Source organism: Diceros bicornis, chromosome 26, assembly GCF_020826845.1.
Source record: "Diceros bicornis minor isolate mBicDic1 chromosome 26, mDicBic1.mat.cur, whole genome shotgun sequence".
In the NCBI taxonomy this organism is placed as follows: domain Eukaryota; kingdom Metazoa; phylum Chordata; class Mammalia; order Perissodactyla; family Rhinocerotidae; genus Diceros; species Diceros bicornis.
The window spans coordinates 28,756,600-28,779,786 of record NC_080765.1 but is presented as its reverse complement, the minus strand read 5'-3'; the positions used below and the strand labels follow the sequence as shown (position 1 = coordinate 28,779,786).

At 48.3% G+C, this 23,187-nt stretch overlaps 1 protein-coding gene across 1 annotated transcript in view; it reads left to right on the top strand.

Moving 5' to 3' along the window:
* The first annotated feature begins 1,422 nt into the window (after window positions 1-1,422).
* Window positions 1,423-23,187, top strand: part of HS3ST2 (heparan sulfate-glucosamine 3-sulfotransferase 2) — an 83,220-nt gene continuing 61,455 nt past the window's right edge. Inside the window, exon 1 of the mRNA XM_058569872.1 lies at window positions 1,423-2,313. Within this exon, the coding sequence (XP_058425855.1) occupies window positions 1,829-2,313 (485 nt within the window). The 5' untranslated portion in view covers window positions 1,423-1,828. The remainder of the gene's footprint in view (window positions 2,314-23,187) is intronic.

The window sequence follows — 23,187 nt, the reverse complement described above, 5'->3', positions numbered from 1 at the left end:
GATTGGCCTAAGGCGTCTAGGGATGGGACTGGTTTCAGGACAAAATATTCCCTGGCTTGGGCTAAGGTTCACAGAGCCTGATCAGGTTATCCCTGAAGAAAGACCCTGAATAAGGATGTTCAGTTGGGGGGAAGTTGGGGGCAGGGCGCTGGTGGTCACTTAGACATTATAGGGGGGTACTCACTTGGTGAACACCTGGGCACGGTGACTTGGCATTGTTGTGGAGTGACAACTTAGCTGCGTTCTTGGCCATGGCCATTTAGACCTGTTCTGATGCACGGTTCTGATCTACTTTGTGGTCACTCAGGGCAATACTGGGGTTGGTCAGGCTTGAGTGACTCAAGCCTGTTCTGGGCACGGTCACTGAGAACTGTCCTGTGGGCCGCCACTGAGGAATCATTCGAAGTGGAATTGCTCCTGCATAAGTCCTCCCGGCCCTCTGTTTCCTCCTCCTTGTGCCACTGCGTGAAGAGGTCCACAGCATCCTGGACCTTAGGGATGCTGTGGGACCCTGAACAGCTCCCCGGGGAGCAGTCCGCCGCTAGGGGGCGGCCGGTAAGAGAGGAACCCGCCCGGCCCGGAGTCCGCTCCAATTCGAGCTCGCTCTCCAGCCAGGCCCCGGGAGAGGTGGAGTGACAGTGGGGTGGGGGTGCATGCTTCATGGGTGTGAGACAGAGCGAGCCGCCTGGGTGTGAGTCAGCGCGCGGGGGACTAAGGAGCTCCATGAATAGTCACGGAATCTCACTCACGCTCGGCTCCTCCACCCATGCCGTCTAGGGCGTGTGTCCGGGTCCCGCGCGTGTGTGCGCACACGGCACGATGTCCGATTCCAGGCTATGTGTGTCTGCTTGGTGAGATGGGGGTGGAGAGGGGCGAAGCGGGGAGTGTCCATGTCGGTGTTTCTATGCCCAGGTTAGGCGATTTCTCGCTCCGCGACCCCATGTGGGGTGTGGGGGTGTGTCCCGGTCAGGGTACGTGTGTACCTGTGCATGTGTGTGCGTGCGTGTGTCAGTGTGGGGGGACTGTTGATTAGCGTAGGGTGCTTGCGTCTGCGCCCAGGTCTATGTCTGGGTCAGGATGTTGGCGCAATCTGGACCCAGGTTCCCACCCCTGGGTGTCGGGAGGCCAGAGTGGTGGGGGTGTCCAGGCTCCTGGCGGAGTAAATGCCTCGACACTCTCCCCTCACCGCCCCAAACCGGCCAGGGCTCCTTAGGGAGCGGCCTGAGTCGGGAAGGCTTGAGGTGGTGAGTCCCTGGGAGGGGTGAGAGAGTCGGGGCGCAGGGGGCGGGCCAGGTACCCGGGCGGGGCGCGGGCTCGGAGGACCCGCGCGGCTGACGTCAGGCGACTCCTTAAATAGAGCCGGCAGCGCGCTCCGCTCGGCATTTCTGGAGGAGCCGGCACGCGGCCGGCGCCAGCGCCACCGTCCGGTCCGCCCTCCAGCCCGCACAGCCGCGCCGCCGCCGAGCGTTCGGTGCGCCGTGCTCCGAGGATCGGGAATGGGGCTTCGGGCGCTGGGCGCGCTCCGAACCCGGCGCACGTAAGGGCAGAGGAGCGCCCGGAGCCGCCCCGCTGCCCGGAGCCCCGTCGCCTTGGACCGGGAGATGTTGGAAGCGCAGCCGCCTGTTCCCCGAGGAGCCGCCGTCCCCGGGATCCCCGGGCATGGTGCGCGCCCCGGCCAGCAGCGCCTGGAGAAGACGGCGCCCCCTTCGCCCGACCCGCGTGGCCCGGGCAGCGCCGCATGAGTCCTCTAGGCGGCCGCAGGGCCACAGCAGCTCCGCCGCCGGCGTCCCCTCGGAAACCATGACCCCCGGCGCGGGCCCATGGAGCCATGGCCTATAGGGTCCTGGGCCGCGCGGGGCCACCTCAGCCGCGGAGGGCGCGCAGGCTGCTCTTCGCCTTCACGCTCTCGCTCTCCTGCACTTACCTGTGTTACAGCCTCCTGTGCTGCTGCGACGACCTCGGCCAGAGCCGCCTCCTCGGCGCGCCTCGCTGCCTCCGCGGCCCCAGCGCGGGCGGCCAGAAACTTCTCCAGAAGTCCCGCCCCTGTGATCTCCCGGGGCCGACGCCCGGCGAGCCGAGCGCTCCCGGCGCGCCCGCCGCGGCGGTGCCCGCCCCTCGCCTCTCTGGTTCCAACCACTCCGGCTCACCGAAGCTGGGTACCAAGCGGCTGCCCCAAGCCCTCATTGTGGGGGTGAAGAAGGGGGGCACCCGGGCCGTGCTGGAGTTTATCCGCGTGCACCCGGACGTGCGGGCCTTGGGCACGGAGCCCCACTTCTTCGACAGGAACTACGGCCGCGGGCTGGACTGGTACAGGTAAGGAGGGGGAGCCCCGCTCCACGCGCCCGGTCTCCAATCGGCTCCATCCTTGGAGCCATCTCCTGCGCCTTCTCTTCTCCTTAACCCGGCTCGTTGTGTGGGTTCAGGCTGACATGTGGGGGGCTTTAGCGGAAGGATTTACTCAGAACTTCCAGTGATTATGTAGACGGGCACGCAGTTTCTTGAACTGCAAAGGGCACTTGTCTCTGGAGTCCCCGGAAGGGAAGGGGGATCTCTAACCAAACCTCAGAGCGAGCTGGAAGGCTGGCTCCATGTCGAGCCTTTGGGGTTGAGCAGGGTGCCCAGGGACGGGGCAGGCCAGGACACGTGCTGTCTGAACACAGCCCCCTCCTGACCCTCGGCAGATCTTTCCTGGCCCCTGAAGGACCCTGGGAAAGAAAAGTCAGAACAGGGCCCCCTTGCGGCAGGGCTCTGCGCTTGGGCGAGGTCCCCATAGTTCAGGCCAACTGGGAGGGCATCTCCTGAGGCGTCGGGCTCAGAAGGTCCCTTCGAAGCTTCCTTCCCAGCTCCAGGTATTTGCTGCTGTATCCGGGCTGAGACCCTCAGTCGCTCTGACCCTGAATCGGTGGTCTTAGAGTAGTGGACAGGAGCCTTGGATTTGAGTCTTGGTTCTGTCACTTAGCTTGAGCAAATTCCTAAAACTCTTTGAGCCTCAATTTTTTCATCCATCACAATGGGCAGGAAAACAGTCCCTGCCTTGTCTGCCTCCCAAGGCCTTTCTAAAGTGCTTTAAAAGTGTAGCAAAAACACGTGGCACTGAGTGATGCTTCTAAACCAGCAGCCAGGATGTGGAATTTGGGATACTGGTGGGCATCTCAGATGAAGGCTAGCCAGAGTCGCAGGGGCAGCCAGTCCTATGTAGACTGCCCACTCCCCCACTGCACTGCCCAGGATGAGAACCACCCAGGCTGGTGGTGTCTGGGGACAGCCTGAAGCTTCTGGAAGGTGTCAGCCTTCACTCTTCACTGTGCATCTGCCTCCCAAGCCCTGTATGGTGCTGAGGTGTAGGACTGGCCCACAGGTGGGCTGATCAGGACATCCCTGGGGGTGGTGTAATGTATGGGGTCCCCATAACATATGGATCACAGAATTCTCCCATTCACCTGACCCCTTCAAGACTTTCTGGAAGTGTCTGCATAATAGTGGGACCGGGGAGGGGCAGCATGGTAGCTGCTACAGTAGCTGAGGCTAATTTTTTTATTTTTGTAAAAGTCAACCCTTTAGGAAGTAGCAAGTCATAAGCATTTTGGACAAGGGACAAATTCATTGGAAGGAGGACCCCACTGGGCTCATAATAGGGGACCCTGGATTTGCAAGAAGAAGGGCAACAGGGCCGACTTGTTGCCTTTGCCAGTTAGCCCTGGCCTGCAGCAGTCATGGTTGTGGGGTCAAGGGGCAGTGCATGAACCGTCCTCGGGAGGCAGACACACAGTCTGTCTCCAATGGAGCCCAGCAGGGGATAGCTGGCCTGTGGGTGGCCCCAGCACCGTTATGCCAGCTTAATGGAATAGGGTGGCACAGAGTGGTAGGTCTGGAGCTTTCCCAGCTGTGACCCATAGGCATCCCATCTGGGTGTACGAGGTGTACGGAGACAGACCCCAGGGCAGGGAAGGCAAATGCAGTGAACGGCAAAGCCCTGTGTGGGTCAGCGTGGTCACACTCTAATGCACGGCGGGTGTCCTCAGTGGAAAATCTGAAGATCATTCTGAAACCCTTTGCCAATGTGAAGTGCCTTTTAAGTGCAAAATAGCAAAATGCTGAGTATCTGGCTTTTAGATATTGTGCCCTCCAATAAACACCGATACCCTGCACACAGTCTCTGCGCTCCCCTCTCCTCGCTCCACCCCTAAACACCCTACCTCAGGCTGCCTTCCCGGAGCCCGTGTCATTCAGGGATGGCTGCTTTTTATTTTTAACCTTGGCATGTGTGATTCTAAGCCAGCTTAGCTGTGAACCTTAGAGATGGGAGCCGTGTCTTTTTTTTTTTTTTTTATAGCACATTTGGATTCTGCTAAAATTCTCAGCTGAATCTTGGTAGGTTTTATTTAACATCAAGCACACTGACAGCTCCACTTCTCTCTCTACTCTCCCCTACTTCCCAGGGTCTGACTTACCCTCCCTTTCTCCCTTTATATTTCTAAAAGGACAGTTAGCCTGGTGGTCTGGTACTAATTACCCCATGCCTGTCACTTCACCGGGAAGGCTGGGCCCCTACAGTGTCAGGAAAGAGCCCTGTGATCTGTGCTGCTTTCAGTAGCAAATCCACACCCCCAGAGTCCAGGGTTTTGGCTGTGGATTGCCATTTCTGCCTAAGGTAATACTGCCCCATTTGGATGCTGTTTCTATAATTGTCTGAAAATTTCTCTGTATGTGTTTGATCCTTTATTATCACTCAAGTAATATGCATAATTACAGAAATGATGGGGATTTCTGGGATCCTTTAAAACCCACGTTCTCACTTTATTCTTGAATTCCACGGGTTCAGAGGGCAGGTGATATGATGCTCCTCTCTCTGCCCACTGCCCCTATTATTATACAGATGTGAAAACTGCAACCCCAAAAAGAGAGAGCATCTGGAATGGGGTCACAAAGCAAGTTGATGAAATTTAGGACCACAAGTCACTGGCGTACAATATTCCACAAAGATACACACATGTGTGTTTGTGTTTGTGTGTGCCTGTGTGCATTTCTAGCCATACGCTCTAACCACTGCTCTGCACAGCTTGCCACCATAAAGCCAGGGTCCATTGGGTAGACATGGCCAAAGAGCCCTTGTGTCCATTGTGGTAGACTGTGTTTTCCAAAGGTGGAGTGCAGAGTTTTGGGCAGTGGATCTCATTACATCTGCCCACGGCTAAGCCCCTGGGGATAACTGCCTGGGTCCAGAGGCCCAAATCAGTGAGACAATGGAAAAATCAAAAGCTTAGCTCTCAACCCAAAGGAGAGACTTCTTTCTGTGAGTAAATGGAGATAAACCGGGAGGTGACAAACCGTACCTGAAGGCAGAGTGATACAGCCAGAGAGACACCATCGGCCAGAGAGACCGGGAGACGGAATCTGCACCTTCCTTACCCCCAGCCTGAGCCCCGTCTTGGGAAGCAGCCCCGTTCAGGGCACCCTAGGAGAGCCCAGCCCTCTGTGGTGGGATCCCTCCCCTAGATATTTTTCTGAGAGCCCGTCACTAAGCTTACGTCACCTGTGCATCTGGCCCGGTTCCCTCTCCCAGTTTCCTCCCCAGGGTAGCAGCGGGGCCTGCGGGGTGGGGTCAGCCAGCTGCTTGGACAGGTGGCAAAGTGAGACCACACTGACTGATGAGGGACCCAGGATAGGACCTGCTGTCAGAAGGCGGGAGATGGTCACCTGGATGCTGTGTAATGGGAAGCAGAGTGATCTTCGAGTCTCGGCTTCCCTGTCACAGAATCGCACCTGTAGTAACTATCATAGAAAGTTGTTTTGAAGAACGAATGAAACGCTGTATATGAAAATGCCCTTGAAAATTCTAGGGTATGTAAAGATAAGGCAGCAATGTTACTACTATGGTCACTGTTACTACTGCTGCGTCTCTACCAACACTTCTGTTCTCAGCATCAATACTATTAGTATTAAAACTATTGGTTTCTGTCCCTGCTGCTGTTACCAGATGGGGCTGAGGAATTAATTGCTGGAAAAGTAATTCCATGATAGACTAGGAAGGGTCCTGGCCTTAAGTTCTACTGTCAATTCCACTGCAGTTTTCTTTTTCGTCCTCCCTCCCATCCTTCTGCATCGATGAAAGGTTGCTTCACATTCTGGGTGTCAGTTTGCTCACCTTTAAGATGGGAATGATGTCTGACTTGCTTTACAATCTTGTGAAAATCAAGTAAGACAGTGTATGTGAAATGCTCCTCCTAATTTATAATTATCTTTAGGTTGCTATCATTCACCAAATGAGGGTCTGCATCTTTTATGAAGAGATAGAAGCTGTGTTTTGTCCAGTGGTTTTTTGGGTCTTAGAGGAGGCTGAGTTTTGCTAGTTTTCAGTGATGGAAAGAGAGGGGTGGGAGGGTGTTGATGGGGCAATGTGGATAGGAAGTGAATCTTCTCTAAATGCATTGAAATGCCAACAAGAGCAAGTTAATACGTGCTAATTGACTCTGTGTTCTGGTGTCAGAATTTTGATAGATGAGCCCGTTCTGTAAATTTCAGACTCCACTTCACAACTCTGATTATTTATTTCTTCAGGGTGATGGTGTTCTTGGGACGGTGTGAGGCGAAAAAGACACGAGATTTGCTCTGGAGGCAACAGTCTAAGTAAGAAAGAATAAAAAGCACAGAATAACGTTTATCACCTTATTCAGCTCATTTCAATCAGGAAATCAAATTCTAATGGCAAAGCCAAACTCTAGAAAGGCAATCTTTAGGAAGAAATAAAACCAAAGGCAGAAGGCAAGGGGCCTTCTGTGTGCAGTAGTTAATGCAGAGGCTTTACCGTCTTGCACAAACTAATCGACACACAATACAGATTGATCTATGCTCATCGAGTGTGCACTGATGCGTGTGTGTGTACACCCCACACGCATGCACTCACATGCACAATTACCTTGTCTGGGCAGACACGTCTTCATAAGGAGTTTTCCAGCGTCAGTCCAGGAGGATGTCAGACACACTGATTAAATGAAACCCTGGAGTCCATAAGTTCCCCCATCCATCGTGTAGCTTCCCAGCGTGCTGGAGATATGATAGTCAGTTCCAGCACATGTGTGGATCTTGTCAGGCACCGGGGAACATTCCAAATGGGCAAGCAGAACTGTCATTGCTTGAGGAGGCTTTTTGAAGAGCTGGCTTCACTCCCCCTTGGAGCTTAGAGGGACAGTGGAAGAGCTTGGAATGAGACCAGGCTTTCCCCAAGGCCTTTGGTGTGTGGATATGTAGGGGGACAGACCCTAACAGCCTCAGTGCTTCTCAGCCAGCACACATTGTTAAGGCTGTTTTGGATGCTAAAATGTGAAAATATCACTTATCATAGAGTCTAAGGAGCACATTTTTTCCTTACATTTTAACATCTCTGAAATTAGGATGTCTGAAGATTGATGGGGTCTTAGATTCGGTGAGATATGATGCTTCCATGTTGGATGGAATCTCTCTCCCCCAGTGGTGCCCTCTACCTTGGAGACCCACTGGACCTTCCAAAGAGCCATTCATAGATGGAAAATGCCTGGCACGGCAGGGAGCCCCCAGACCCTGCTTCTCTCTGCAGCCAGCAGGGGCCTCGTCTGATTGGTCAAGGAGCTGTACCCATTTTAGATTTTTGATTGGTACCCATGCCATCTTCCTTAAACATCTGTCCTGAAATGAGGGAAAGGGCAAGCTGATACCCATCAGGAGGTAACAAGACGCTATGGTGGGCGTGTTCTTCGTGGGCTGCTGTACTGCCCAGGTATTTGGAGGCACATCCCAAGAGTCCCTAACAGGCTCAGGGCAGAGTCGATGCCCAGGTGCTATATACCTGCATGCTTGCTAATGTTCCATGCGTCTGGCGTGCAGGACTGTAGAATAACTTCCTTCCCTTTGGTTAGACCTCCATGAATCATTCCTGAATGATTGAGTGACAGAGTGAGTGGGGAGGGGGCGGAAGCACACAGCTCCTATTGATGGGGGTCCACTGGAGGGCTTGGAGGGGAGGCTGTCTCTATGTGCGAGGCTGCTGCGGCAGGGGGAGTGGGTAGACAAGCACGTGGACTGCGAGTCAGGCTGGAGGGGTCTGAAAGGTCAGGTAGCCGAACTAAACCTGTGGGACTCACTGCCTCCTCCATAGCTACCCCCGGAGCGGGTTAATCTGTTTATTTGTCAAACGCCTACCATTTGCCAGGCTCAGTGCCAGGCTGCTGTAGGCCGGCTCTGCTGCCACTTTGTTCTCCTAATGGGCTGCGCTGATGGGCTGAAGTGCTTTGTAGTCCATGGGCGCTTGACGAGGTGGGTAAAAGCCTCCAGTGAGTGGAAATAACTTAGCATTTCAGAGGTAATTGCTGCCTGTCAAGTTACCCAGCTGGCCTGTTGGTCCAATGCTGCAGTCATGGGGGCTTTCTCGGCAGGATGATGGCATAGGGAGGTGGGCAAAGGGCTATTACTGAGCATGTTCTTCCAAGGAACATGGGCCAGAGGTTCAGGCTGGGTTAGCTGGGGTTGAGCGTCACGTGGATTTCCTGGGCACAAGTCCACTGGGAGTATCTTCCCAAGCTTTAGGATCAGAGGCACTAACAGTGGTCCCATCTCAGTGCCCATGGCCACCAGCTCCCATGAGTAAGACAACTAGGGGTGTCTGCTCTGGAAGGAGGCCCGAGGAGCTCTTCCCGCCATCTTCTGAGGGGTGGCACCACTCCCACATTCTCTGAGGGTAAAGTTTTCCACGCTTTAGACACTCTTGTACCACCTTCTTGATATTTGCCTGGCACGATCTCTACTATTATTTTCTTAATATTTTTGTTTAAGTTAATGCATTTAAAAATTATAATTTTTTCATAAAGAACTGGGCTTATTTTTTCTTCAAAGTATATAGTTTAGGATAGATAATATTATTCACATAATGCAAACTTCAAAAATGACAAAGGATATTCAATGAAAATTATTCTTCTCCTTCCTCCCCGCCTCTGCACCATGCACTTCCTCTTCCCAAAAGCAATTACAGGTACCTTCTAGAGATGTGCTGTGCATTTGTGAACCTAACACACATTATCCAAATATAGTTAAAATACATATTTTTCAAAAACAGCTTTATTTGAAAACCACCCTAATTGGAAAACCATCATCACTTGCCATAATTAGAGAGTAATTGTAAAAGTAAATAGATTGAAGACAAAACAATGCTATTGAATTTTTGCTACCAAAGGTGGCTAGAATGTTCCAAGCCTGCAGCCTGCTCTATCTTTGTTTACAAGAGGATATTAGGGAGGCTGGCCCTGTGGCCTAGTGGTTAAGTTTGGCATGCTCTGCTTCAGCGGCCCGGGTTCAGTTCCCAGGCGCGGACCTACACCACTCATCAGCCATACTGTGGTGGCGACCCACATACAAAATAGAGGAAGATGGGCACAGATCTTAGGTCAGGGCAAATCTTCCTCAAGGAAAAAGAGGAAGATTGGCAACGGATGTTAGCTCAGGGCCAGTCTTCCTCAGCAAAAAAAAAAAAAACAAGAAAGAAAGCAAAAAAAAAGAGGATATTAGGGGCACTCGTAAGAGCAGTTAAGGAAATACTAATATCAATGTGAGACTTTTCTCCTTGATGTAACCAGGAGGGATGAAAGTGAAGTGGAAAAGATAATACATTTTCTCATATGTGATTCGGTGATATTTAGTAGGTCTTTGTAGTACCTAAAATTACCAAGGTGGGCTACACACCGACATCAAGGAAACACTGCTCGAGTTTGCAGAAAATCGAGCTTCAGTAAATTCAGTGATGTTTCCAGCTTTCAGATTCCTTTGATGTGCTAATGATTGGGAGAGATAAGCCAAAGGAAAACTCAGAACAAATATGAGCATTCAGAAAAGTATTTTGACTTGCAATATTTACAAGATAGTCTAGCCTTCAGAAGAACGGGGTTCCCTGAATAAAGAGTATGGCAAGTAATAAAAGAAAAAAAACCCCACAGGGTTCCTGTTGGTTTCTTCACTATTCTCACTGGTGGAAAATCAGCAGTCTCTCCATGGTTATCAGATCTTCATAGGTCAGTGTTGCAAAAGTCAGAGATAAAGTTGTTTCTACTAAGAACTCAGCAACTTATGGGCAAGGGGCTCAGGCCTTTTTTTAAAAAAATTTTGAGGCTCATGTGAGACAGGATGTCTTTTTAGAATCTCAGGATGCAAAGTTCCTTTTCTTCCACTCTGCGATGCATGACATGAGGCTTAAACATAGTGGCAGAGAGGTGTCACTTCTGCTTTCTCAGTTTAATCTCACTGAATAAAGAGGGGAGGACAATGTCGTTTCTTTCTACGTACTTTCTTAGCTGCGTAAAAGAAACTCTGCTGAGGACAGTTGTCCCTGGGCCTTCCCATATTGTTAACAGAAGCAACGTAGTGGGTGTCCATGGTAGCAGGGCTCCCCAAGGTTGCGTTTAGTTGGGCAGAGCGTCATCCACACTGGTGAGGAGGGGGCTTCCTGCCGTCTCAGGGGCCCCCTGGCCTGGGTGCTCACTGCTGGGTGAAGGAATCCCAGATGGACCCTGAGGCTGGTGGAGAGATGAGCAGGCGTCGAAGCAGTGCCTCTGGGTGGAGCGGGGCTCCTCAGGGAGCATGGAAAAGAGGGATCTTGTTGGAGGGAGAGAGAGCAGCCCAGATTCAAAAGGATGAGATGAACTCAGCATGGAGGTAAGGAGTTGGAAACTGCGAGGGGTGGCAGTCTCGGCACGGTGATTAAAAGCTCCGGGTCTCAAATCAGAATGAATGAGTTAGAATCTCAGTTCCGCCATCTGCTAGATATCTGTCCCCTAGCCAGTGGCTTCTCTCTGCCCCAGTTCCATCTGCACACTGGGACAAATCATATCACCGACCACGTTGGGCTGCTGTGAGGACTGAATGAGGGGCAACATGATAAAGTGCTCAGATAATTCCCGGCATGTGGAATGCATCCAGCAAGTGTTAGCTGTCAATATTAGTCATTGAGTTTTTTCATCATATCTTTATTGAGTTAAGTGCCGAGGACCTAGATATGAATAGGACACAGGTCCTGCCACTGGGCTCTTCTCAGTTTGATGGGGTTATGAGATGTTTATAGAAGATTTCTACACAAGTGAGGTGGTGATAGTACCATCATAGAGAACAAGCAGAGCTATAGTAACACAGAAAGGAGATGAAATCCAATTAGGGGAATTTTGGAAGGCTTCCTGGAGGAGGTGGTATGTTATTTGGGTCTCAGTGGGCAGATAGGATTTTCACAGGGGGTGGATTAAGGGGGTGGCCCTATAGAGATGCTGTTTCTAAATATATGCATCCCACAATTTCACCTCTGATTACAGTCAAATCACAAAATAAAATTATTTTGGATCATTTTAGTTCTGCACGCATTTGTTAACCAGCTACTATATGCCAGGCACTGGACTAAGCCCTGAAAGAATGAAGATGAGAAAGAGGATCTCTCCTTTAAAGAGCTGAAGGGGCAGACAAGTTCAATAGCAAGACTTGAGAGAGAGAGAACACACCTGGCGTTGTGGGGTCACAGAGAAGGGGCCCCCACCCTGGGTGGGTCAGAGAGGCTTTTGGGGAAACTGATGCCTAAGCTTTAGGAGATTTGCATTTACTGTTTCCTCCACCTGATCACTCTTCCCCTAAAGCATCCTAGAGCTGGCTGCTTCTCATCATGCAGCTTCCAGCTCAAATGTCACATCCTCAAAGACACCTTCCTTAGCCGCCCAATCTGAGCCTGCTCACCCTCCCCGTCAGCCTCTCTCTCTCATCACCACCTTGTTTTATTTACTTCGTACTTCTTATTGCAATCTGAATTTATCTTGTTCATTTTTCTTCTCACTTCCTGTCTCCCCCATAGACTGAAAACTCCCTGAGAGCAGGGACCTTGTCTGTCTTGTTCGTGCCTGTATCCCTGGAGCTCAGAACAGTGCCTGGCACGCAGGAGGTGCTCCATAAATAGTTGTTGAGTGTAGACACTCAGGTATGGGGGGTGACCAGGCATTGGTGAGTCTGTTCCAAGGCCACCAACTGGCCCCGCCCCTTTTCACACATGGGTCTCTGGAGACTGGGTGAGAGGATGCGGGACGCAGATGCTGATGACCCGGCCATCACTTCATCAGATATTTATTGAGCACCGACTCTGTGCCAGGCATCGTTATAGTCACTGCAGAGAGAGCAGTGGAAAAACAGGCGCAAGTCCCTGCCCGGTGGTGCCTCCTTTCTATGGGGTGGGAAGGAGATGGTCAGTAAACGAAGAAGTAAGTCATATCTACATCAGATGGTGGTGAGCGCTGTGGAGGAAATATAGGGAGAGGACAGAGAGTGCTCGGTGGGCGGGAGGGTGCGGTTTTAGATAGGGTGGGTAGGAAGGTGATATTGGAGCAAAGACCTGAAGGAGGTGAAGGGGCAAAGCATGCTGTGATCTGGGCGAAGAACATTCTAGGCAGAGGGGGAAACAAAGGCAAAGGCTCCGAGGACAGCAGGGCGACTGATATGACAGGAAAATTTAGGGGCCAATATGGCTGGAGGGGTGTGAGCAAGGAGAAGAGTGACGGGAAATAAATTTGGAGAGGTAGCCAGGGCCAGATCATGCAGGGCCTTGTTGGCCATTTGCAAGAACTTTGGCTTCTGCTCTGAGTAAGTGGGGAGATAGCAGATAGTTTGGAGCTAAGGAGTGATATGATCTGACCTGCATTTTAAAAGGATCTCTGGGGCCAGCCCGGTGGCACAGGCGGTTAGGTGCGCGCGCTCCACTGCGGCGGCCCGGGGTTCGCCGGTTAGGATCCCGGGCGCGCACCAACGCACTGCTTGTCAAGCCATACTGTGGCGGCGTCCCATATAAAGTAGAGGAAGATGGGCACGGATATTAGCCCAGGGCCAGGCTTCCTCGGCAAAAAGAGGAGGATTGGCAGATGTTAGCTCGGGGCTGATCTTCCTCACAAAAAAAAAGATCTCCAGGGCTGCTCTGTAGGGGAGCGAGGATGGAAGCAGGGAAGCTGGTTGGCGGCTTTTGGATGGTAATGGGTGGTGGAGGGATGGGAAGTGGGTCGATGCTGGATGCCTTCTGGAGGTACAGTTGCAGGAGTTGCTGATGGATGGCATGGGGCAAGGTGTGAGAGAGAGGAGTCAAGGAAGATGGTGGTGAGGATGATGATGGTGATGGTGGTAGTGCTGCTGCTGCTGTTGGTGGTGATGACATCTGTGAAGGGCTTGCTATCCTTCAGGCCCTTACAAGTGACAGGCTGGGGTTTGAACCTAACATACTTCCCAATACAGCCCCTGGCTTGACTGGCCAAGCATCTATCTGTAGGTGTTCTTGAACTAACCAAAGAAAGGAGTCATGTTCTGCTGTAACTTAGAGGCTTCAGGGTCACCCCAGATAAGTGGGAGATGGCATAGTCCTTCTTTCTAGGGGGTCTTTGTGGCCCTTTTTATAAATGCAACGTTCTTAGGTAACCTCTTGAGATTTTTTGAAAGTTGAATTAGCTTTGTTCCAACCCAGAAAAGGCACGTGTCGCTCAGTGTGTGTGTCACCCGGTTTCCCATTCTTGTTCCAGCCTCATCAACATGCATGACGAGGTAGCTGCCTTGCTGGCATTGCTAGACTTGGGGGGCTTATATGTATGGTTTCCTTCAAACAGAATTGAACACCATAACACCTTCCTGCAAGAAATCAGGATCTGAATCTTCCCGACTTCCCCAAAGCTGCTGAAGCATGGGGAATGTTCTCTGCTGTGGCAGCCTCTTTGCACTATGTTTGTGCTTTGATGGTTTAATGAAGATATGAAATCATCTAACAGCTTTCATTTTGCTCAAGCGAGATGGCTTGAAGTGGAGGTAGCATTTCCCAGGATCAATCCCCATTTTCAGGAGTGGTTGGTTAAACTCTCTGCCGTTTATGGCCACTTCGGGCTGAAACAGTGTGGGATCTGAATTATTAATGCCGTGAAAAATGAGTTAAGTCATTGCAAAGCTCTGTGGTGGCAAAATCCCTACTTTAAGCCCCCTCTCTCATATTTTCTCTAGTACAACATCTCCGTTAACCAGAAATTTGGGGGCAACTTGGCCAAATCTCGGTCTGTCAGTCATTTCTCTGGGAGGGAAAGAACTTGACTTAATTCAGTTCTTTCCTGCCAAGGATGAAGAGGGGGAAATAGGTGTAAATGACTCTGGGAGGTACTTATGTCAAAGGCATTTTTATAGGTACTTGAATTTGGACACCATTCAAATGACAACTGTGCAAGCAAGGTCATCTCTCAAACATGAAACTCTGAGCACCTCTACCCTATCCAGGTGGCTGATGCCCAGGGAAGTGTGTAGAAGGATGGAGAGCTCTGAGCTGTTCTGAATATGGCACTGTGAGCTGGGGGCAGTGACCCAGCTGCAGAGAGCTTCTGTCCCATGGGGAAGCAGTGTGGAGCAGCAGTGGCATCACAGACTCAGCATCCTACAGGGACCCTGGGTACATACATGAATCGGTGAAGTTGGCTGTGGGACAATAAGGAGGGGGGAGACTTGTCCCACTTAGACAAGTCTCATTTAGAGAGGGCACTTGTCCCATTTAGAGGGAACAACCACTAGTCAATCCCAACAGATTTTTTGCCATCCCTATAATGCCAGATCTTCTAGGTTTTTTCTTTTTTAGAAGAAAACTTGAAATATGGCATTTTTTTAAAAAAAAAGTGAACTCTCAATTTATAACTGTGTCTTAGTGATTCATAACTTTTATAAAACACTTGTGGACCAAACCGAACATGTTTGCGGACTGGATATTATCTGTAAGCTCTTCTTTCATTGACTGTGAGAGGGTGGTCCTTAGAAACAGGCTCTAGTGCTTTCTAATCCTGCTTCTGCCCCTTATTAGCTGTGGGGTAAGCTGCTTCACCTTCGTTAGCTTTGGTTTCTCCTATATAAGTTGAGGATATCAAATGTTCCTATCTCCCAGGTTGTTGTAGTGATTCCATGTCATAAGTACATGTTAGATTTCATTAGTGATGTGGGTCCCCCTTCCTGGGTTGTGCTTGGAGAAGGTATGACCATTGCTAAGTTGATGGGCGTGCCTGGAAGACAAGAAGCATAACGTGGATGTTTGTCAAGGTGAGGAAAGCTCAAGTCTTATCACTTAGACCAATGGAGAAGAGAAGAGTCTGGAGCCAGGATGACCCAAGGTTGGAGAAACCCATTTGGTTGTAGAACTGGCTCCCAGGGAGGGAGCCAGCAATCCCCACTGCTCCTTACTGTCATTCTTGTGTGTGCCCACGGAGTCCCTGAGGATTTTGAGTTTGTGATGCCGTCACTGCTCCTCACTGCTTCTCCGTGGGATAGAAGCTCTCCGCAGCTGGGTCACTATGCCCAACTCACAGTGCCATATTCAGAACAGCTCAGAGCGCTCCATCCTTCTACACACTTCTCTTGGCTTCAGTCACCTGGATAGGGTAGAGGTGCTCAGAGTTTCATGTTTTAGAGATGACCTTGCTTCCACAGAAGGTGAATGTGTCTCTGATTTGGTGGTTTGGTGTAGGTGGAAGTCCAACCTCGAGAGTGGGATCTTGCTAACAAGGAAAGGCTAAGGGATGGGCAGAAGTGGACCATAAAGACCAACCTGGAAGAATTTCTGTTCAGCCTTGATCAGTAGTTGGCACCTGCAAAATGACAGAAGAACATTGGGATGGTGGATCAGAGGAGGCTAGAGGGAAAAGAGCATGATGGAGCAGAGAAGGCAGCTGCCACTCGGGGGAATGAATTGTGTCAGAGATGACATGATTCCATTTAAAGCCAAGCAAAGCTTCAGTGTGAAGGGAGACCATGGTTGCATGGTCATTATTGAGAGCCTGGATGCGTGAACCATTGCTGGAAGAGCTGGGAGATCATGCAGGCTTGGTCTTGCCTCTGGGGCGATCTGTCTACAAGCCTCCTTAATCATAGGGTCATCAAAGTTCTATCTAAAATCTGACATATTGTTTCCCAACCTTCAGTCATTTGGGTGTCATCTTTATGATTTATTTTTGGATATATCTATAAATACTTTTATTTACTTTACATGGTATTAAAGTTCACTTATAACTTTTGCTTTAACTTATTTACTTAAACATGAAACTTTATATTACTATCCTAAATGGGAATCATCACTTGCCAGAAATAGAAAGCAGTCATAAAAAGCAATGCAGTAAAAATCAAACAATGCAATTAAATTCCAGCCCGAACTCTTGCCTGTGCCATGTTCTGCCTGAGGCAGCCTCTTTCTTCTGTTAAAGGGAGAGATCAAAAACTGTTAGAGAGGTGTTAACCACATTTTAGCACCTAACTAACTTTCTCCGTGATGTAATCAGAAGATTTGAATAGAATGAAAAAGAGAAGATAATTATTTTCTAATGATGTGATTAGGTGGTGTTTAAAGTCATGTCTATGTGCCACCTAAAGGTGTTTTTTTTTTTTTTTTTAATTATTAGTGGTTCATATCCCACACTTTGGGAAATGTTGACCTACCCACCTAGAGCCCTCTGGCTTTGATGTCACTGTATTATTTTATCATACTTGGTTGTCATGGTCCATCAACAGCTTAGGAGGGACTGGCTGACATTACAAAGTCTGGGTGGTTTAAAAAGCTGTGATTCCAATTTAAATTGCAAATTGATGGGGCATCATGGGAAAAGCGAATGCAGACGTGAAGAACTGGAGGAAAAGATCCAGCTATGCAGTATTTTTAGATCTTTTTCCCTAGATCAGTTTTGTATAATTTTATCTGGACTCTGGGTTTGATCAGTTCCAATATCTGTTCTCCAATGTATTACCTGCGGGCTAACCCAAAATTTCTTTACAATTCCAATTTAAATGACCTATGTAAAACCTGTATTTATTGTTCTTTAAAAAAACTGTGACTTGGGTGAGTCTCAAAGGCATTATGCTGAGTGAAAGAAAGGTTACATACTGTATGATTCCATTTATATGACACTCTCAAATAGACAAAACTAAAATGATGAAGAACAAGTCAGTGTTTGCCAGAGTTTAGGGGAGGGGGAGGGTATGGCTATAAAGAGGCAAACCAGGCAATATTTAGGGGGTGATGGAACCGTTCTGTATCCTGATTGTGGTGGTAGTCACATGTATCTATACATGTGTTAAAATTCATAGAGCAGAACACCAATACAAACTCTTTATTTAACTGTATAATACTTTTAAAGATTAAAAAAAATATTTATTTAAAATCATCCATGATTATAGAATTCTGCTACTGATGGGAATCCTATACCATTAATTCTTAATTGTCAGAGATCCAGCTCCCAAATTTCTGGAGTGCACAAGCCTCCCTAACTTCCATCCTTATTATGAGTTAGAATCAAGGCGTTTACATCTTCCCCATCCCACACCCACACTCCTGAATGACACTAGGATCTGAAGCAAACGTTGGGAAATTTCCATTGTGGTCTCAGGCCACAGTGGCCAACACAGATGTCTGGTTAGGCTTCCACCTAAAGGTCTGAGGTCAGGACTGTGAGAGGCAGCCGTGGGAAATGTGTCTCATAATCAGAGTGCCTGTTGGTGGATAAGAAAATCTGGCTGAGGTCCTGGGGAGAGTAGAAGAGGATACGGGATGGGGAAAAATGGGTCATAGCGCAGTGAAAGAGGTGTGCAGAGGTTTTCCCCCAAAAAGAACAATTCACAATCTGCCGACAGCACGGCTGCCCTCCTGACCAGCAGGCAGCCTAAGGACTGAGGTAAAAGCATCCTCCTGCTCATCCCACCTTCCACCCGGAGCCAGCTCAGCAGAGACAAAAAGCACCGGAATTCACCCTCTCCAGCCAGAGCACCCCAAAGCTGGGGAAGAACGCCCCCCTCTCCCCTGGACTGGAGATGCCCACAGCTCCCTCTTCCCGGTGTTTGGTAAAGAAGTCATACTTCCCAGAGCCCGCCATGCCACAAGACTTCACTCCCCAGCCTCTGCTACAGATGGGCCACCCATCGTGTTCTCTCTTCCCATGGCATCTGAAATTGGGCAGAAACCCTGTGAACAACAGAGAGAGTAGCCGTTAAAGCCCGGCTGTACTACTTGCACTTTCTATCCAGAAGGCTCCCTTGCATCCTTTCACAAATCCCTGTTTTTACTGGGGTTAGTGTGAATGGCTTCTTTTCCTCAGGTGACTGAGACATGATTTGGGTGGTTGTGCTGAAGCCCCCTGGGCTGGAGGCGAAATGTGAGTGTGGCCAGCCAGTGGGTGATAACTGAGTTCATGGAAGTGGCTGCAATATCTCAGGAGCCGGTATAGCTGGAAAGGGGGGTGACAATATGACGCGTAACCGAGAAGTAAGTTAACACAGTGATGGGGAGGGATGGGAGGGGCGGTTTATGCATAAACCACGTGGAGCAGAGGTCTGTGCACCAGGCATGTCTGAGGTGTCCACACCTCCAACATCTCTTACTCTGTGCCAGCACCTAAAGAAGGGATGGTTTATATTTCTTAACTTTGACATTTTCCCATGGTTATTGGTCTGTTTGGACTCTACCAGGTCAGCTTTGGTTATTCATATTAACCTATTTCAAAAATGATGATGAGGGGCTGGCCTGGTGGTGTAGTGGTTAAGTTCGTGTGCTCTGCTTCGGCAGCCCAGGGTTTGCAGGTTTGGATCCTGAGCGCGGACCTACACTACTCATCCAGCCATGCTGTGATGGCATCCCACATACAAAATAAAGGAAGATTGGCACAGATGTTAGCTCAAGGTGAATCTTCCTCAAGCAAAAAGAGGAGGATTGGCAATAGATGTTAGCTCAGGGCCAATCTTCCTCACCAAAAAAAAAAAAAAATGATGATGATCATACTATGTATCAAGACATCTGACATCTGTTACTGTCATCATTGTCCCCCAAATATACATACTTGTACTTTTTCTGATTATAACTCATCTATAAGTAAATAAATAAGCAAACAAGCAAATAAAGAAACATCCACATGGTGGAATTCAGCATAGCAGATAAAGAAAGAAAAACATGTACTGATATGGAAAGTTCTCAAGATATATTATTCAGTTAAAAAAACAGGAAGGTGAAGAATAGATTATCTTTTGTGCAAAAGGGAAAGGAATAATACATATTCAAATTTCTTATTTATGCATCAGTAAGTTCTGAAAGGATCCACAGAAACTAATAACAGCAGTTTCCTGGGGGTGAAAGTGGGTGGATGGGGACAGGGGTAGTAGGAGGGAGACTTTTCACTACATACCTTTTATTTATTTTTTAACATATGTGAGAATATTCTTTGAAAAATTAGTAGAAATTGTACAATGTGGAAAAATTAACAAACTGATAAAAGAACTAAAAAGCCACCCAAAATTGTACTTCTGGTTGTAACCACTGATAGAATTTTGCTTTTTATCACTCCAGACAAATCATGTGTCTACTTTATATAACATTTTATATGTACATATATATATCATATGTTTTATATATCATTTTATAATTTGCAATTTCATTTAACAGTATGACATGGATATCGTTCCATGATAATTATAGAGCCACAGAATCACTTAAAATGCCTATATAGCATTAGTTTGTGTGCATATTTATATATATCATTATCTCAACTAAATTTCCTATTGATGGACATTTAGATTTTCTTCACGTTTTATTATTTAAAAATAAAAATGACAGCAGCAAGCATTTTGTCGACCTTTTTCCCCCTCAAGATAAATCTCTGATAGAGGAATTTTTAGGTTTGAAAATAGCATGCTTAAAAAAAAAAAAAGAAAAGCTTTTGATACAAATTGCCAGCTCTCCCCTACCCCCATAACAAAAAGGCATTTATATTCCACTAGCAGAGCCTAAAAGGGCTTTTTTTCCACAACCTTGTCGCTAACTAGTAACACTGACTATTAATGATCTATGTGATCTTTGCCAATCTAACACATGGAAATGATCTCCTTTTAATTTGAAAATTTTGATAGCTATTTAAAAAGGTTCACTGCCCATTTGGATTTATTTTCTAAAATTATTTGTTAATTGTTTGTTCCTGCTGGAGATTTTTCTTTTTCTTTTTAAAAGAAGGTGCTTAATGATTAATGATGCTTATTCTGGGTTGATTTCATACTTTTAATGTCATATTATTTCCGATATATTTCTAGTGGGTGAATAGAATTTGGCTGGATTTTATATTTTTATCTAGTCTGATAATCATCTCTCAATAAGAGTTTACATTTTTATGCATTCTGATTGGGCTTTCAGGGCGCGCTCTCTCTCCAGCGTAGAGTACCCTCATCGAGTAGGATAGGAGTTGGTCTCTTCTCTCCAGAGTTGCTGAGGGTCATAACCTCTCCCCGGTGTGACACACACTGGTGCCTTATCTGGGTCGCATGAGATATTGGCACCCTTGACCTCCCCATGTGTCTGAGTTTCCCTAAAAACAGAGCTGGAGATGAGAGCATGAGTGCAGGTAGTTTATTTAGGAGGTGATTCCTGGAAGCAGGAACGATGGAGAGGGGCTTTGGGGAAAGCCCTTGGACAGAATAGCAAAGAGACTCAATAGCTACTTAAGAAAGGGTGCTGTCAGGGCTCACAGGAACTGTCCACAGCTGCCGCTGGAATCCACGGTGGCCTAAGGGGAGTGAAATGGGGCACAGAATGCAGAATGCTACATAACATGTCAAAGCACTCTCACTCCCAAGCTCGAAAAGAAGTCAAGCTCTCCAACCAGTTTCTTTTCCAAAGTCCTTTCTCTGGAAGCATGTGTGGAGAGCTACCAAGGACCAGGCACTGCGCATCCCACCGGATCTAATTTGCTGCTCAATATTGACAACTCAGCAATGAATTTCAAGACCCCTCAGTTTTTTAGGTTGAGCTTAGTCTAGACCGAGGGTCAGGTTCTCAGTCCCATCTTGGTCTCTTGCTAAAAGGTGCCTATCAGGCCTTCATTTGCTCTGAATCCATCAGACCAGGCTTTCTCCTCCAGGAGGGCGTGCCTTGAGGCACAGTGCCAGAGCAGCCACCCATTTCTAGGGCTCTGCGCTGCACTGTGTCCAGTCAGTGCTGACCTCAGATGGGTGGGAGAGAGCCGAGCCTTCGTAGACTAATAACAGTAGCCTGTTTCTCCCAGGGAAGTAAGTGATGCTCAGGCATCCTGTGCCGTGAGGGAAGGAAAGCTTAATCCAGTAGTGGTGTCCAAAGGACTTTGGTCTTGGGCCAAGAAATCCATATTTTAGTTCCACTAAGTTCATCAACTTGCCTTTGACCTTGGGTGAGTGACTTGTGTGTTCTTAGTGTCACTGTTTTCGTTTGTAGAATTAGAGAATTAGACTAGATTCGTGTAACCTGAGTGGAGAACATGTCATAAACTAGGTGGTCCAGGTGTCCCTGAGATGGTTTAGGATGACATGCACTCACATTACATGCATCAAAGCACATCGTGAAAACACAATTCCCTTGCCAGTTCCCATTCCTCATTCCCTCCTTCTGCTTGAGTCAAGGAAAAGATCTGTTTGGAGTTCATAGGTCCTTAACACCTCTCTACCACCGCAACACAACCTAATTAGAATTTAATCTCCCCCCCCCAATATTTATTTTTACAACTACCTACTGTTTGTGGCAAAAGATACCGGTTTTCCATTTATGGTTCTAACAAAGTTTTAGAAAAAAACTAAAAAAATAGATTTAAGTAAGCAAAAAAAAAAAATGAGTGGAGTTTAAAGAAAAGTAGAAACAATAGTGCAAGACTATGGCCAGAATTGTGGGGGTTGTATGTGAATGACTGAATATGGAGAAAAGGGACTTAGGTCTGGCTGTAGAATCTCTTTGAGCGAAAATCCATCATGCAGTTGGGACTCAGGATGCAATATTCCACGGCTCAGGATTTTGAATGATCTGCTTTGGATTCCTTTGGAATGTGTTCCCAGAAGACCCAACAAGCACCACCCGTCGGATGCAATGTGGTTGCACCGTTGGATCAAAGGGGCTTTTTTGACAGTTGGTGGAGGCTTCTGTCTCCTACAGCAGCCAGAGAAGGAGTCCTTAAAAATCATAAACGACAAATTGCTTCTTTGGCTGCTTTGACATCCTTGTTTAGTTCAATCCAGGTGTGTTGTAGCTGAATAGTTTGGGCCAGAGTCCTTGCTGGGGAGAAAATCGTTATGAAAAGCTATCGATTAGGTGTCCACGGCGGCTGAAACCCAGCAGCGGGAGCTCCTGGAGCTGCATTTATGAAAGGGCAGGGGTCACAGTGAAGGGCAAGAATGTGATTGAGGGAGACAATTTGTTTAAAGGACAATGGCGTGTGAAGGCAGGCAGCCACCGAAAAGTCAGTTCTTCCTCATTCCAGGTGGTAGGGTGGAGGGTCCAGGTGTCTGCTGGGGTGAGCCCTACTACCATTTGCAGCCTAGAAAGAATCCAGGGGATGCTGTTTCTTCCTAGGAGATCCTGCCTTGGTCTTGTTACCCTGGGACTCAGGCATGGGGACACTGACCTTCTGTTTTTATCGCACAGTCCCAGCACTGCCCAGCCCAGTCCAGTGCTGCTCTCCACTGCCCACTCACGAACACCCAGCCCCACACTTCACTGCACAACACCAGCCGACACTGTCACCCCATCTGTGAACTGCACTAAATCGTGATGATCACAGTGCATCCCTGCGTTGCCCTGGGCAACCCTATATAATGCATTCCCTCACTACACTGAACATCCTTATACACCTGTGCATTACTGTGAAATGAAGCACAACCTCGTCCCTGGCTATCTCCTCTATGCCTAGGAAAGTGCCTGACACCTACTAACATAACTGTTTGTTGAATGAGTGAATGAACGAGTGTTTGTACCACCTGGGCAGGGCAGGGCTCAGCGAAGCTCACAAGCACCCACTGAAAGCACATGGGACTGTTGACTCACAGCTGCAGATGCCTAAAAGAATGAAAAGCTTCGCAGGAAATCTGGAGGGAGCTCTTGAAAAGAACAAAAGTGTAAGTAGTGAAGGAGGAGTATAACAGTATTCCTTTCGGCTGATAGCTTTAAAATAGTTGTAATTTTGAATGGCCTGTCAATCACATTTCGTAAATTAAGTCATACCGCAGAGGAGCGTTTTCAACGTTGTTTTCTTCTTGGCACAAAAGCTGCTGTGTAGGTAACTTCTGCAAGTTCTGTGAAATTTTCTTTCCTGGGTGGCAGCAGCTCTACTCTTTTTCGTCAACTCAAGGTGGCATATTATATGCTGTTTTTTAGATGAC